The sequence below is a fragment of the Equus przewalskii genome, chromosome 2, assembly GCF_037783145.1.
Source record: "Equus przewalskii isolate Varuska chromosome 2, EquPr2, whole genome shotgun sequence".
NCBI classification, from domain to species: Eukaryota; Metazoa; Chordata; class Mammalia; order Perissodactyla; family Equidae; genus Equus; species Equus przewalskii.
Window position 1 is genome coordinate 118,004,084 of NC_091832.1, and position 13,319 is coordinate 118,017,402.

At 43.2% G+C, this 13,319-nt stretch overlaps 1 protein-coding gene across 1 annotated transcript in view; it reads left to right on the forward strand.

The window, feature by feature from the left end:
* Positions 1–270: 270 nt before the first annotated feature.
* Positions 271–13,319, forward strand: part of DKK2 (dickkopf WNT signaling pathway inhibitor 2) — a 94,288-nt gene continuing 81,239 nt past the window's right edge. Inside the window, exon 1 of the mRNA XM_008512809.2 lies at positions 271–1,256. Within this exon, the coding sequence (XP_008511031.1) occupies positions 1,035–1,256 (222 nt within the window). The 5' untranslated portion in view covers positions 271–1,034. The remainder of the gene's footprint in view (positions 1,257–13,319) is intronic.

Consider the following 13,319-nt stretch of genomic DNA (forward strand, 5'->3'; position numbering starts at 1 on the left):
AAAGCCCGGGGGCAGCTTGCCTCTCTCCACGTCCACATTTGCCCTCCGTCTGTTTCCAAAGGTCCTTCCACCCTCTGGAGCTGTTGTCAGGAATTAGGCGCCCTCCTGCTCCTCTGGGGTGAATCCCACTTTCTCAATTGTGGGGCGGAGGAGGAGCGGCAGGGGGGAAAGGGAGAAGCAGGAGGGGCGGCCGCAGAGGGAGCAGCCGCGGGGGAAGGAGAAGAGGGGGCGGGAACGTGGGGGGTGAGGGAGACGTTTTCACTCTTTGTCACTCTTGAATTGGGGGCGGAGGAAAAAACCCCACTGTGGGAAGCTATAAAAAGCATAGGCGGCGGCGGGGAAAGAGCAGACGGAGAGAGGGAGGCCGCGCAGAGCGCAGGGCCGCTGCCAGGGCATCGCTGCGGGGTGCGACCCGGGACAACGCTTCGGGGGACTGTGCGCGCGCGCGGGGACCGCGGCTCGCTCACACCTGCAGGGGCCGGTCTGGGGGCGGTTCCTGGTCCCTCATTCTAGCGCCCGCTAACTTTGAAAAGGAGGATTTGTGTCCTGCAGAGGTTGAGACACAAAGGGTAGGGAAGGAACAGAGGAGAGAAAAGGGACTGAGGCCGGAGGAGAAGCAGCTCGAGCAGACTCTTGAGCCATTCGGAGGAGGACTGGACCGCGGAGACCCGGGCGGACCCGCGGAGGTGCGGGGCCAGGAGCCACGCAAGCAGCGCGGTCCGCGGGGCTGAGTCTTCTTGCACCTCGGGTCACGCCTCCTTGGCTGGAAGGCTCGTCGCCTTTGATTACTTCCAGTTCCCGAGGACTTCCTGCCCTGGTGGAGAAGCGGGTCTGGCTTGGGTCACGCTCGCTTCAGGTCTGAGGCGTGAGACTGAGTTCATTCACGGCTGGGAGCCCACAGCCAAGAGGGGTCGGGGGAACAGAGTCTGCGAGCCCCCGCGCCCCGAGTGAGGGGCCCCGAGTTGGAGTCCTCTCTCCCCTTGCTTCCGCTCCCCTCCACGCTTTGCGCCTCCCCGGAGACCCCTCGCCGGGAGATGGCCGCATTGATGCGGAGCAAGGACTCGTCCCGCTGCCTGCTCCTTCTGGCCGCGGTGCTGATGGTGGAGAGCTCACAGCTGGGCAGCTCCCGGGCCAAACTCAACTCGATCAAGTCCTCCCTGGGCGGGGAGACGCCTGCACAAGCCGCCAATCGATCTGCGGGCACATACCAAGGACTGGCATTCGGCGGCAGTAAGAAGGGCAAAAACCCGGGGCAGGTAGGAAACACCCCAAATGCACTCTTCAGCCAGCTCTCTTGAGCGCGTCGTTTGCCTTTGCGCCCCTCGAGCGCGCCCCCAGGTGTGGTGCGCGCCACAGCTGGGGAGGGATTCCCAGAAGCAGGTTTGCGTGGGCGGGAGTGGCGGGAGTGGCCGGGTGGCTGCTGGTGCTGGAGCTCTTGGAGCGGGCGGCTTAGGGTCTGTCTAGCCCTTGCTAGTGCATGCTGGTGGGGAAAGTGACCAGAATGGTCCTTCTCCAAATTTAACACGTTGATGCCGAGGACGATGTTAATAGCGACGGTTATGTGTCAGGCACTGTTCTAAGCGTTTTACATATATTTAATCTTCACAACCCTGTGAGTCAGGCGAAGAAACTGAGGCGCGGAGTAGAAGCTGTTTGCCCAAGGCACACAGCTAGTGTAAGTGGCAGAGCGGGACTCCAATCCGAACCATCTGCACCCAGGTCCTGGGCTCTAAATCACCACACTTTACAATCTGGAGGGAGAATTTACCCCTTTTCACCTTCTCCTCCTCTCTCAACCACTGTCTCTCTTCAAAGAAGTGAGGTCCCAGAAAAGTGCAATAGACGCGTGTTTCTCACTCTTGTAGAACTGTAAATAAAAGAATCCAGGAGGAAGCAAAATAATGAAGTGACCACGACAGCATCGCGAGCGCGGGCGACCTGGGTGTCCACAAGGAAGACGCCGAGGGCATTTTTGCGAGAGGGACTTTTCCGCCGGCGCCTCCGTTTCTGTGTCATGTAGACAGATTGACAGTCACATGCAAACAGTTACACAAAACAGACACACACAGAGACAGGAGCGCGCACAGTCGTGCACCCGCTGTGGCCGGCGCGCACAGGCCAGGATAAGGGGCCCTGTGGGCGCTGGGAACCGCGACAGCTCCCCCTTCCGCTTCTTTTGTAGGAAGCCAAACCGAGAGCCAGTTTGCCCAACAGCACACACACCTCGCACAGCTGCACTGTCAACCGATGAAGGCAGCTCACAGCCCGGCAGGTCCCGGCCGGCTTCCGGTGTCCACCAGCGGAGCGCGTGGCAGCGGCTCAGCGCGCTCTCGGGGTCCTCCACCGCCCCTGCCCGCAGCGCGGGCGGCAGGGGGAAGGGCTAGGCTGGATGGCAGCGAGGGAAGACTCGGCCAGACTTGGCCCCCTGCTGCCCTCTGACGGGACAGTTTTGCTAGTTTTGCATTTCCAGAGCGCTCCCTAGGTTTAGAAATGTCAAACATTTCAGCTATCTTCTCAACGGAATATACAGCCTGCAAACACAGGAGTTTTTTTTTTTTAGATCTTAAGGGAAATAAACTATATATGTGCATACATACTACATGCATACGTATCCTTTGCAGTTTCTCACGCACTTGCACATACCTCCACACTTACCTGACCACTCTAGTGCCCTTTTCCTCTTGCCTTGGAAACACCGTGGCATTTTCAAGAGGATGGACTTCGCATTCTCTTAGGAGACCATCATGAGACAGGCAGAGGTTAGAAAGGGAAGATGCTCTCCATCCGCATCATAAGACTTTTCTCTAATGCTACTGACTGCAAGTTCCACAGTGTCAATGTTGAAAGAGCTTAATGTTTAGTTCAGCAGAGGACAGAGGGATGGACCCAATGCTCTTTTGAGATTCCTTTCGATTCTAATCTGTGTTCATTTGGTGAGTTTCTGTAAAGGACTTTCTGTTTCCATCACCATTGGGCCCCAACACCCGATGTTCCTCAAATTATCAGTTGTGTCATCACTGTCATTGCCAACAAGTTACATGGACCAGACGGGGGATGCACCCCAGAACCTAGCTTATCCCTTATGTTTTGATAGTATATCTGTATATAACTATGTAGAAAACATGTCTATTTATTTTGCTCCCTCTCCAAATATTTGCTCTTTAAAGAGGTTGCAGCTCTATTTGCATGTATTCAAATTGAAAATTGATTTATTTTACAAACAAGTTGAATTTCTTCTTTTTTTGAGTTGAATTTCTTGTATGCTTTCCATAACTTAGTGGTTCTATGGAATATGTTTTATTGTATTTACCTAACTGTAGTACCAGATCCTTGAAGTTTGACGTTGGGTTTGTGAGCAAATTGTAACTTATCAGAGATAATGTTCACAGAAAATAAAAACATTGAGTTGAATCACAGGACGATAGCTGGGAAACGTGAGGATTACCTTTTGTGTATTGTGGCTTCTCACTTGTTTAGCGAGAGACCTGAATATGTGTACTGTTATGAAGAAACAAATAGAAACATTTCTCTTCTTTCAAGTATGAAAAGGAATTCTTTGACTATTTAGCATCTCTTTATCTTCTTTATTCCACTAATTATGTGGTTACCAAATTCTTATACTCTTATTTTCAATAATGGAATGAAAATTAGAAAGACTGTTCAAAAGGGAGGATGCCATATATCATTTTGAGGAGAAAAATACTAGAATTGAATTGTAGGTGAGCTGAATTTTTATCCATCGTAATAGAAAAATATGATTGATTGAGAAGTTTGGAAGTAAAGTGGCAACTGATCAAACTAGCTAATTATGTAGTGTCTTCCCGAGGCCTAAGTTTGATTCCCCACGGCCCGCTCCCCCACATCCTTATGGACGATGCTGAAATACTTGCCTTTCAGAAATACAGGAACAAGAAGTCATGGGATGCAACTTCAAGTGAGCGTATTAGAAACTTAGTCTTTGGTCTTCTTTTCCTTAAGTGAAAATTAAATCATTGTTCATTTATTTTTTCTGATTTACTTTCAGGATAGAGAATTAAAATAAAAAATTGTATTACCATTGCAGAAGAAATGATTGAAGATATTTGATAATTCATTAATCTACCAAAGTGAAACTGAGACTAAACGGGCCCTGAGGTTTTCTTGATTCATCGTAGCCTGATTTCATACAAAGGAAACATTCGTATTCCTGGGAATTCTGCTTGTTCTATAGGCCAGGTGGAGGATTTGTAAATCACTCCTGGAAGAGGCGCCTTCAGAAATCAGGGAAGGTTTAGAGAGCTCATAGGAATAACGCACTGTTCTCCAGAGGTCTTACGATTCTCCTTCCTAGGTTTGCTTTCAAAGACACAGTTCTGAGTTAGGATGGAAGCTGATGTAGAAAATTGAGTGTGGTGGTATTCAGGTGATGGATAAGGAAGTAGCAAAAATGATTTGCTTAATTATTCACATTAGTGTTTTAATTTGACTTTCCGTTTGCATCTATTGCTAATGAGTTTTATAGGGTAGTGTACATATGCACATGCTCTTAGGATAAGTTAGGTTACAGGATTGTTACTGAACTTGTATGTGCCAATATTTGTATGTTTGAACTTCTAAAGAGACTATTTCAAATTTTCTAAATCAAAAGTAATTTTAAACAAAATCTCAGTATCATGTGGATAAATATATTCTGAGTAAGTTCGCTGTTACTCAACATCACCTCTGGAGTTTGAGGTATTGACTTTTACAGGCCACCTTAAAAACAAATTTTTGAAAAAGTCAGTTTATAAAATCAGTTTACCCTTGCAATTCACAATTACGTTTTGTGAATGAAAAACCTTTCGGATTTGTGTTTGTAATCACTTCTTTTAGTCTTTACTCTTTGCTTTGTCTTTTTGAGACAAACAGATTAATTTGAATACAGTGCTGTAGGATTTTGAAATATTGTTAAAAGTTGTGAGTAGAACTGTAGAAAATAATTATATTTAAAGGTAGATAAGCTTCCTGACACGTGTCTCTAAAAAGAAGCTGAAACTGGTTTGACGTAGATTCAGATCCTGTGATTTTCTGCCGTAACTTGGACACTTGACGGGTAGTGGTTTGGATGAAGTTACGTTACGTTGAAACAGAAGCTTGAGGGAGTCCGTTCAGAGCTCTAATATTCGTACATTGCACTTTCTTTAATAAAAGTGGTGTGTCTATTTGCATGCAGAAACACTCATGCAATAAACCGCATACCCTGTTGTCTGTAGGTGATCTCTTCACTTTCTTGAAATTATTCATGACTTTTTTTTTTTAACCCCAGCCCAACTTTCCCCTGCGAGAGAGTAAATATCTGCCATCTCCTCTGGACATCAACCAATGCTAAATGTAATCAGGAGAGCAAATCATTTTCAAAATTAAATTTTCCAAAAGAAAAAGATTTTGAAATAATCTCCGCTAAGGTCCCTTTTCTTCGCTGTGAATAATAGGGAATTGGTAGTTGATACAAGTGGAAAGTTAACTATTGCGTAGCAAGAATAGTATTTTAATGATAATCTCAGTATGAGCATGCATCATTTTAGTTTTGGGCAGAGTAGAGAGAGCAAGGGACAAGGATACTTAAACTCACGCAGCCGTGGCTTTGACCTGACCTTAGTCTTTCTTAGTACTCCCCTCTGATACACACCCCTTCACAAGATGTTTCAAATCTTACAGTTTTTAAAGTAGAGAAAGCAAGAAGAGTAAGTGATGTATTCCGTTCTGGGAGAATATTGCCGCTTCGTCCTCTTTTCTCTGCACAATCACTTTAAATGTACATTAAAATCATCTGTTAAATTATAGAGGCCTTTTATAATACTCAATATATTTACCATTTTAGACTCAATGTCTTCTGGCTGTTCATTCTTTGCTATTGATATAACATCAAAATGAATTACAATCTTATTTCTCTCTGTGACTCTCTGTCGGCCCTTCAATGTCATTGTCTTTCATTATACCTCTGGTCACTTGTTCTCATTTATAAAAAGGAGAGAAAACTGCTCCTAATTATTTAGCTGATCATTGAAAAGATTTATGCAATATTTGTGTCTTCCTGTGCCTCTTACTGAGTCTTTTTTTTAAAAAAAAATCTGACCAAAACCCAAAGGGAAACAAAGTTAATAATAATTAATAGATGTTTACATTGTATAAGATTGCTTTAAGGTTACATGGAAAGGTTAAATATAAAATGCGTAATGAAAATTTAGATTCCTGTTTCAGGGAAGCAGAAGTTAATTTTCTCTCCCTCCTCTGTCCACTCTTGCCAAGAACTAGAGAGGAACAACAATTCTTCTCGAATTGCTGTTTTTTTAGGACAAATATAAACCAGTCTCCCAAGCAAAGAGGTCAACTGATATAAAATACGGGAGATTATTTTGATAGGAACAGCTTTCTACAGAAAGAAAAGTCACCATCCAAATATTTTAAATAGTAGCTTCCCAACGAGACTCTCGCGCTAACAACTTTGGGTCACTGCCCACTTCTTTGGTTCGAATCAGCGAGGGGCAGGCCGTGAATAACAGCAACATCTCATCAGATGTCCTCCGGGAGAGCTCCTCCCATGAGCCTTTGTCTCTGGAATGACGTATCGAATCAGAAAGCTTTAAGGCTGAGGGATTTCGGTATCATATCTAAATTATTGTATTTTAACTCAAGTAATTGGTTTATGTAGCACTAAAAACAGAATTACTGTTCTCAACCTTATTCCACAACCACTGAACCTGTATAACAGATTATGTTTGTGGGATCTTAATACTAGTTTAGATTTATCTATGTGCTCCAAATAACAAGTGTAGAAATAAAATCAGCAAAGGCATGAAAGTAGTAAATTTTTAAAAGTTACTTATCCCTCCTCCATAGTCAAATAAAAGGGACAATTGTGCATCAGATGTCCTTTTAAATATATGACAGTGTCTAATTTAATGGGTTGGTTCTATTTATGTATTATAATTTGGTACACACAATAGCTTACATCACATATTTTATAGTTAAATGACATTTTAACTGTCCCACCCTGTCTAAACAAAAAAATAAATAAAATCAGTGAGTGAATAAGTACATTAACTGGCAAATCGTATTAAAGCACACGATTAGGAGGAGTAACTTCTTAAAGTGGTGGATCAATCCAGACATTTCCTAAGAGATGTTCGTTCTCTATGCTGTGCTTTCTTGTGTGGAATAAGAATGTTTTTCCTTCTGGGGACTGGAATAAGTGAGTGACCTTCAGACATATTATTTCCTTAAACTGGCTTGTAGGTAGTTATAGCACACAGTAAATTATGGTAAGAGGTTCCATTTCTTAATTATTTGCTCTGTGCCGGGCACTACTCCAAATGCTTCATTTGAATTAACTCTTTTGAGCCTCTCTGCAGCCATCTGAAGCAAGTCCTGTTGTCACCCTTATTTTTATAAATGATGAAATATTTTACAAATGATAAAACGATAATTTTCATGAGACACAGAGAGGTTATGCAACTGGTACAGGTTACACAGCAGCAAGTGGAGAAAGCCAAAATGCAAACCTGAGCCATCTGATTTTGGAGCCTGCACGCCTGACTACCAGCTGTGCTCCTGCAGCACGCTCAGGTTATTCTAGATTTAAGAGGGAACGTGACCTTCATTTTACCCTTCCCTCCTATTTTCTAGAGCTGTGGGTATAACTCTAGGTTCCTTAAAACCACAACAAAACCCAAACCCTCTGTTGCTGCCAGCTGCTACTCTGAGCAGTATAGTATGGTACATTATCTATCATATATAGTAAGTGTATTAGCATGTCCTGGATGCAAAGGCAGCACCATAGCAGTTCATTATTTTCGTCTCTGCTCCACTTGCCTCCTTGCCGGGTCTACTGCACGTCATCAAGGAAAACACACACATCCCTTTCTCTCTTCTACTCCTTCCCATTAAATTACAGTGTTGGCCAAGTGGAAGGGAATGCTGTGGGATAAATCCTGTTTTCTCACGACAACCACTACACACTCCCTGGTACCCATGTCCTCGCTTCTGAGTGCCGCCACTGCCCCCAGGCGGGAGCGAGGCAGAGGTCTTCGCAGTTACCTCTCCACAATGGCTTTAAGTCAGTTCGGCCACGTGCTTCACACTCTGATGGGCTGGGAGGAACTCGTCTGGGGTTAGAGTCGACTATTTCCTGTCCTTCTTCCTTACTTTTGACCCCTCCTAGCTGCCTTTCAGAGACTCAGATGCTCTGTAGCTGCACTGGTTTTCCAACAGACTAAATTCTGGCTTGCCACTGACTGGCTTAATGTCTTTGGAAAAGTTACTTAATCTCTGGTTCTTTTTTTTAAAAAAATTGTAAAATAGGGTAACAATACAATAGCAATCATAACAGTAATGATACTTTCCTCACTGGGCCATAGCGAGGAGGAGGAAAGAGCACTTAGTGACTGTGCTGTGTCATTATTACCCCATCTTTACAGAAATAAGTCAGGTCAAGCACTCAGGCACAGAATAGGAAGCGGCTGCCTGATCCTCTCGACCATGCTGGGCAGGGGTAACCAAGCAAATGCATGTGATGTACACCGAGGAAATGAATGAACTCAGTTACACCCATGGTAAAACACACAGAACCAGACAAAATAAACACACACACAGAGACCGTTGTGTTTCTTGCATTTAATGTTAACATTAAGAGGGATGGTAAGTCAGTGTTGTCTTGTAAAACATAAGAAAATAGTGCATAGTTGAGTAATTGGTGAAATTACGCAGAAACCAGGGTACATCAGACATTAACAATACTATCGCGATAAGTGGAGGTCCTAACAACCACGGCGATATGAGTTATTTAAGCACAGGAACCAAAACAATTGAACAATATTTTAGAGTTGGCTGCCAACAGCACTAATGTGATACTCTCTGAGGTCAGAAAGTCTCTGCAAGGCAAGTTTCTTGACACTTTCTGCACAGTGCCTGGGGCTGAGAGCTGGCTGAGAATTTGGGAGGTTCGCAGCCCTCCTTGAGAGTCAGCTGTCCTGCCAGGAGGGCTCAGAAGTTCGCGGCTCGTTGTTCCCATTCCATTTCCTTCGCTTTCTTTGCTTGTTTTACTTGACTTGTTTTTTTCATGATTCAGGTAATTTGGAATTATTTTAAGAATGTTAAATTGAGAGTGAAAGTCATCTCGTGGAAGTATGTGATACATTTCTTTTAACATATCGGAAACAAGCTGTTTGCCAATAAGCGTTTCTGGTTTCTGTCTACTAGTGAACTAAAAAACTTCATCCAAATAGGAGGACGGGAAAATTGTCGTTTAAAACCAACTGAAACGACAGCTCGCATTCAAATAATGGTCTTCACTTGCTCATTCTAGCTTCACTTTCTCTTAACCCTTTGAAATTTGGCTCAACAGGCACTTTGTTCATTTGTCTCTGGAAATCCAGTCTTTTCCAGCATCCATCCTCCGCACTCTGCAGCCTGTCGCCTCTCCTTTGTACCGCATACATCCCCTTGCTTCTGTCATGTTATGGTTCTCTCTTCCTCTCTGGCTCATTCCTCTGCACTCCTTTCGCTGATTCTTCGACAATCTTCTACCCAGAGATGTGGGCTTTTCCTCATGAACACCCTTTTTCCTTCTGTTCCACCTTCTCTTCTTTGCTAGTGCCATTTCCTTCTTTGGAGTCCTTTGTCACATGTGCAGAAATCCATTGTTAGCTTCATTGACTCCTGAGCTCCCTTGCCTGCTCAACTGTTTTGTCCTTCTATAAACGAACAAACAAAAAGTCCCTATATCAAAAATTAAAACTTTTGTGTCTAACCAACTTGTTAGGAGTCAGACAACCAAGCCTTTATGATTTCTCAAGGCCGTCAAAAAGCCTGGTGAAAGTGCCTGGGTGTGACGGATGCCGGCCCCGAGAGTCCAGCCTGATGGCCCCAGATTCTTCTGGTGCTCTGTCGTTTTACCACTGTCTGGCTGGTGATGAAGAAAAACTGTGTAAATTCCTATCAAGATAGGTGCTTTTATTTCTTGAACCTACTTATTTGAATGCATGGGATTTAAATAGCCTCCAATTTTTCTCTTTATGACAGACCTGCTGTTAAAGCTACTCACATCTGATCAGAATGTGCAAGTATCTATTATTTAAGCTCACAATGTTACATACTGTAATAGGCACATGTGTACTTTAAACAATAGTTATGTTTACATTTGTGGCTTGAACTGCATACTAAACAGTAATTTGTTTGCTATTTTATAATTATTTATTAATTTTTAGTGTGAAAAATCAAATTTATTTTCAACCTTATAAACTCTTAAAAATGCTTGAATATTTAAAAACCATATAAGAGGATTCTTCAGATGTGCTTAATGATTATTATTCAAGGTGGAGAGCTTTATAGAAAGAACCAAGAGAACTTTTTATAATCTACAAGTTTCCAGAACTTGTACCACAGGCGGAAGTGGGCATAGTGAGAGCTGGAGACAACTTAGAAATCGCCGAGTTTAACTCACTCATTTTAACGTGAGGCGACCAACAGGGAGAAGTTACGTGATCTGCCCGATGTACTGCGTGTAGTCAGTGCCCAGGACGAGGGGTTTTTCTGGAACTTGGATCATCTGACTTCTCACATAAGCCTTTCAAATAATCAAAAGCAAAGCTTCCTGTTAAATCTATAATAACACAGCTCCGTAGAAGAATTAAATTCAGTTGATTAAAAAGCTGGCGGGAGATAAATTATAAGCAGGGCTCTTACTCAGCTCCACATTTGTGTATGTCAAAACGTATTATCGAAGAATGCAATGGCATGATGACAATCATGTCAGGAGGATTCAACAAAATTAACGGAAAGAAGTGGCTTTGAGCATATTGTCCTGGCTCACTTATTCAACATGATACTTTAATGACATGATTAGCAAGAAGCCTGGCTGGAGAGAGTGTGCACCGGGATGGCAGGAGCAGAAGACAGAGCGGGGATAACGCGCGCCGCGGGAACGCAGACGGCTTGACCTCTGTGCAAGCATCTTCTCGGATGGGGCTGATGGTGTTAAAGTTTCTGACAGAGATGCATGGAGAGAAATATATTTACATTGCTATCTGGTGCACACACACACACAAACACACACCCCTCTGAAAAAAAGTTTTGAAAATAAACGCTCTTACAATGGGTAATGTAGTGTGACGTCTTTCAGTTTAGTCCTTTCCTTCTGTTCTGCTCTGTGCTGTTCTCTTATTCTGTCCTAGTCTCTCTCTCTCTCTTTAATCCTGAATTGATTGATGAATGAGTTGATTGATCAAAACCTGTGGTTTGAACACCACTGACCCGTTAAAGTCCTGCCTCACCCTGCAAGAAACTCAGTGCCCCCTGCTTGGAGCTCAGCAGGACCTCAGGGGTCCGCCCCTGCGGGGGAGGCGCGCGGCAGAGGCAGCAGGTCCTCGTGGAGAGAAGCGAAGCCTCCATCATCTCAGCCCTCTCCCCTGCCCCTTCTGCAAGTGCGCCTCAGCCTCTGGCTGCACGTGGTCAACCTCTTCACCTGGGGATGTGCTCAACCTCGGCCTCTTTCTCTGCTTCCAGAGTGAGCGACTAATAATTGTGCTGCATTTAGCACTTGGCTGTTTCAGGCATGTTTAATCTGAATCTGCTATTCCACAGCAGTATTGCTCTTTTGGGCTAGGTGCCATGTGTACCGTCCTACTTTATTTCTAAGACTATGCAGGTGAAGATAGTTGTAACTTCTACACAGGACAGCAGGTGAACCAGAAAGAGCACAAGTATAGAGCATCAGAAGACCTGGTTAGCCTATGTTTTAAGATACTGGACCTTAAAGGAATCATCTAACACCTTTAAGCCGTAGTTTCTCATCAGTAAAATGGTAGTCATAGTGATAGTGTCTTTTCCTATCTCTTTGCGAAATATAAAATATTGCTTATTTACATCAGTAGAGGTTGTTTTACAGAAAACAAAACTAAGACATTTCCCCTCTGAATTTATGAAGGACAAATCTGAATTAGATAGGATCAACTCAAGAATGAGTTAATCTAGTCAGATTTTACTTTTGTTCAGTTTTTGTTTTGACACGTGCCTTTTTTATGTAGGTAGAGAGATTGAAAGAGGAAGGTATTTTTTGTTTTTTTCTTTTTTCCTTATTTATTTGATTTTCCTGGATTTCTTAAAAAAATTCAGTACCAGAAGTAATACTTTCATCTTTCTGATTAAAGCTTAGGTTTTTGGTCTTTTTTTTTTAAATTCCTGCAGGTTACACAAAGTTCTCTTGCCTCCTGTTGGAATATCCTGCCTATGACATTCAAGAAGACCCCTATACCTCTTTTTGCTCTCATGTGTGAGATGAGCTACTATTTCTGTATTTTTAAAACATCTTGGAGAGGCATATTGAGGGTCTCAAAAATAGAAATAAGTATTTTTTTTTAAGCTCTGAAACTAAACTTGAGAGTCATATTTTGGGCACATTATAAGTAGTTATGGGGTTCAGAATGGAGGAAGTTCATGGAAATAGCCAATTGTAAAGTCAAGCTGTATGGGTGTGAAATCACATGGACTGTGACAGAGGAAACGCATTTCATCAAAAGTTCTTCAAACAGGAAGGTGGGTACTTTTCAAAGCTGTTGAAAAGATGTTATATATTGCTAAGGAGGCATTTTGTAGTGAACAATGAATAACTCTGATCATTCATGTTACATAGGCAGGAATCTCACCCACCATCTGTCCAAGCCAGAGATCGTCTAGGTTTCCTGCTGTCTATCCCCGCTCCGGAGTGATGATTCTCTACTTTACAGGATTCTACTTCTTCCTTAATACTGATCCTTTTTGCTGCCCTTTTTATTGCATCTCAATTGTCATTACCTTGATTCAGACCATTATCATTTCCCGGTGGACTATTACAATATTGTAATAGTTTTGGACTTCTCCAAACCATCCTCCATACTACTTCCAAGGTGAGATTTCTAAAGTAAGAATCTGATCAGGCTATTCTCCATCTTATGTCCATTTTTAGAGCGTGAGGTCTAAACCTCTCCACATGGCACATAATGTCTTAAGTTATCTTCTTTCTCTCTACTTTGTCCCGGGGCTGCACAACCGATGAGTGGCTAAGTGGCAGAGCTGAGATTTAAAGCTGAACAGTCTTCCTCGAGTCTGTCTACTCCATCACTGTGCTGTGCTGCTGGCTCATATAAACTGGAGGCCAGAGAAACCAGCTAGAGACTTTTTACTAGTACATTTCAAAATTCAGATGTGATTAAATTCTTCAGGGAAATCAGTAAACTTGCTAATTGCTCGCTTACTTTTTAGGTGTATTAAATGCTATGATCACAGTAAACAAACATTTATTAGACACATATGCTATGCCGGGCCAT